The following is a 1,921-nucleotide window of genomic DNA, read 5'->3' as shown; positions in this document are numbered from 1 at the left end:
TCTGCCTCGCCTGCAGGGACATCACGTTCTAGTACGGTGCGACAATACCACGGCTGTGGCTTATATCAACCGTCAGGGCGGCATGCGCTCGTCGAAACTCCACGCTCTAGCTTACAAGCTTTTGGTGTGGAGCAGACGGGTTTTCCTGTCGTTACGCGCAACTCACGTTCCGGGCATTCTGAACAGAGGTGCGGATCTGCTATCAAGGGGAAACCCAATCTACGGAGATTGGCGTCTTCACCCTCAGATAGTGGAAATGCTATGGATGAGATTCGGACGGGCGAGCGTAGATCTATTCGCCTCGCGCGAAAACTACCATTGTCCTATGTTCTTCTCTCTAAGGGACATGGACGCGCCCCTCGGGGTAGACGCACTGGCCCACCCATGGCCCAGAGTGCTCCTGTATGCTTTTCCTCCCCTGTGCCTGATAATTCCCTCATTGGCCAGGGTGAGAGAGCAGGGCCTGTCTCTCATTCTGATAGCACCCAGGTGGCCCAAGGCACCATGGCTGGCGGAGATAATTCCTCTGTTATACGCCGAGCCGTGGCGCCTTCCCGTTCGCACGGATCTATTGTCCCAAGCCAACGGGGAGATTTACCACCCCCACCCGGACAGGGTGGCTCTCTGGGCCTGGCCCGTGAGAGGACGAACCTGAACGCACTTGGGCTTTCGCCGCGTGTGGTCGCCACTATTCAGAATGCCAGGGCCGTCTCTACACGGTCCTTATATGGCTGTAAGTGGCACGTGTTCGAAGGGTGGTGCGATGGGCGCGGTCTCACATCTTATCAGTGCTCAGTTCCTGATATTTTGTGTTTCCTTCAGGACCTCATGGAAAAAGGGAGGTCTTTTTCCACCATTAAGGTCTATTTGGCTGCGATTTCAGCCTGTCATGTGGGTTTTGAGGGCTCTACTGTCGGGCAGCACCCTCTAATCCGCAGATTCATGAAGGGTGCACGCCGCTCGTTGCCAGTCATCAGGAGAACTGTTCCGGAATGGGACCTCTCCATGGTGCTGGAAGCACTGTCTCAACATCCTTTTGAGCCCCTGGGGAGTATTTCCCTTAAGCTGCTGTCCTTCAAGACAGCTTTGCTCTTGGCCTTGGCATCTGCCAAACGTGTCAGTGAGCTACATGCACTCTCGGTTCACCCCTCGTGCACTAAGTTCTCCCTCAGTGGAGATAAGGTTTCCCTTAAGCCTAACCCGGCCTTCATGCCGAAGTGCTTCCCTGCGTTCACTTCGGAGGTGTTGGAGCTGTCCGCTTTTCACCCTCCACCTTTTACCTCTCTGGAGGATCAGAGGCTGAATGCTCTGTGTCCAGTCCGTGCTTTACAGGCTTATATGACCAGGACCAGCGCTTTCCGGAAGAGCGACCAGCTCTTTGTTTCATGGGCCCCTCCGCACAGAGGGAGTCCCATATCGAAGCAACGCCTCTCACATTGGGTTGTGGGCGCTATAACTATGGCTTATGAAGCAAAGGGAGTGCAGCCCCCAAGGGGCATCAGAGCTCATTCCACAAGGGGCTTAGCCGCCTCTTGGGCTTTGTTTAGGGGAGTGTCACTGCAGGACATCTGCTCCGCTGCCAGTTGGGCTTCTCCTCATACCTTTGTGCGTTACTACCGGCTGGATGTCACCAGAACCTCGGTAGCACATTCGGTTTTAGGGGTTGGGTCTTCTTAGCTCTTCCCTGTACCCTGTTGAAACCAATAAGAGTGAATGGCCCGGCTGGTCATGTTCATTCTTGCCACCAAACATTTACTTCCCGTTATGGGTTTAGTTTATGTGCCTTGGTGGGTTGGGGGTACTTTCATGTATGTGTCTCATGCATGCTTCATGTCCTGCGTGTCCACAGCAGTCGGTGTGGCGTCACCTTTGCAGGTTCATGATTAATGGACGTGTCAGGCACCGCCTCCCCGGGGTGACC

General features: G+C 54.8%; 1 protein-coding gene across 1 annotated transcript; it reads left to right on the top strand.

Annotated features, from left to right (window-relative positions):
• The first annotated feature begins 384 nt into the window (after positions 1 to 384).
• On the top strand, positions 385 to 1,677 carry LOC143746664 (uncharacterized). Its single transcript, XM_077238619.1, has one exon. The coding sequence runs from the start codon at positions 385 to 387 to the stop codon at positions 1,675 to 1,677; it is 1,293 nt and encodes a 430-aa protein (XP_077094734.1).
• Positions 1,678 to 1,921: the final 244 nt, after the last annotated feature.

The sequence above is a fragment of the Siphateles boraxobius genome, unplaced genomic scaffold (assembly GCF_051911475.1).
Source record: "Siphateles boraxobius isolate OS27281-9 unplaced genomic scaffold, OSU_SipBor_1 22, whole genome shotgun sequence".
NCBI lineage: Eukaryota > Metazoa > Chordata > Actinopteri > Cypriniformes > Leuciscidae > Siphateles > Siphateles boraxobius.
The sequence above is the reverse complement of the archived record's forward strand: the minus strand, read 5'-3'. Positions and strand labels throughout refer to the sequence as shown.

What these genes read in the sequence shown, in the direction of transcription:
- LOC143746664 (XM_077238619.1), top strand. Translation starts at nt 385, where the DNA reads ATGGCCCAGAGTGCTCCTGTATGCTTTTCCTCCCCTGTGCCTGATAAT.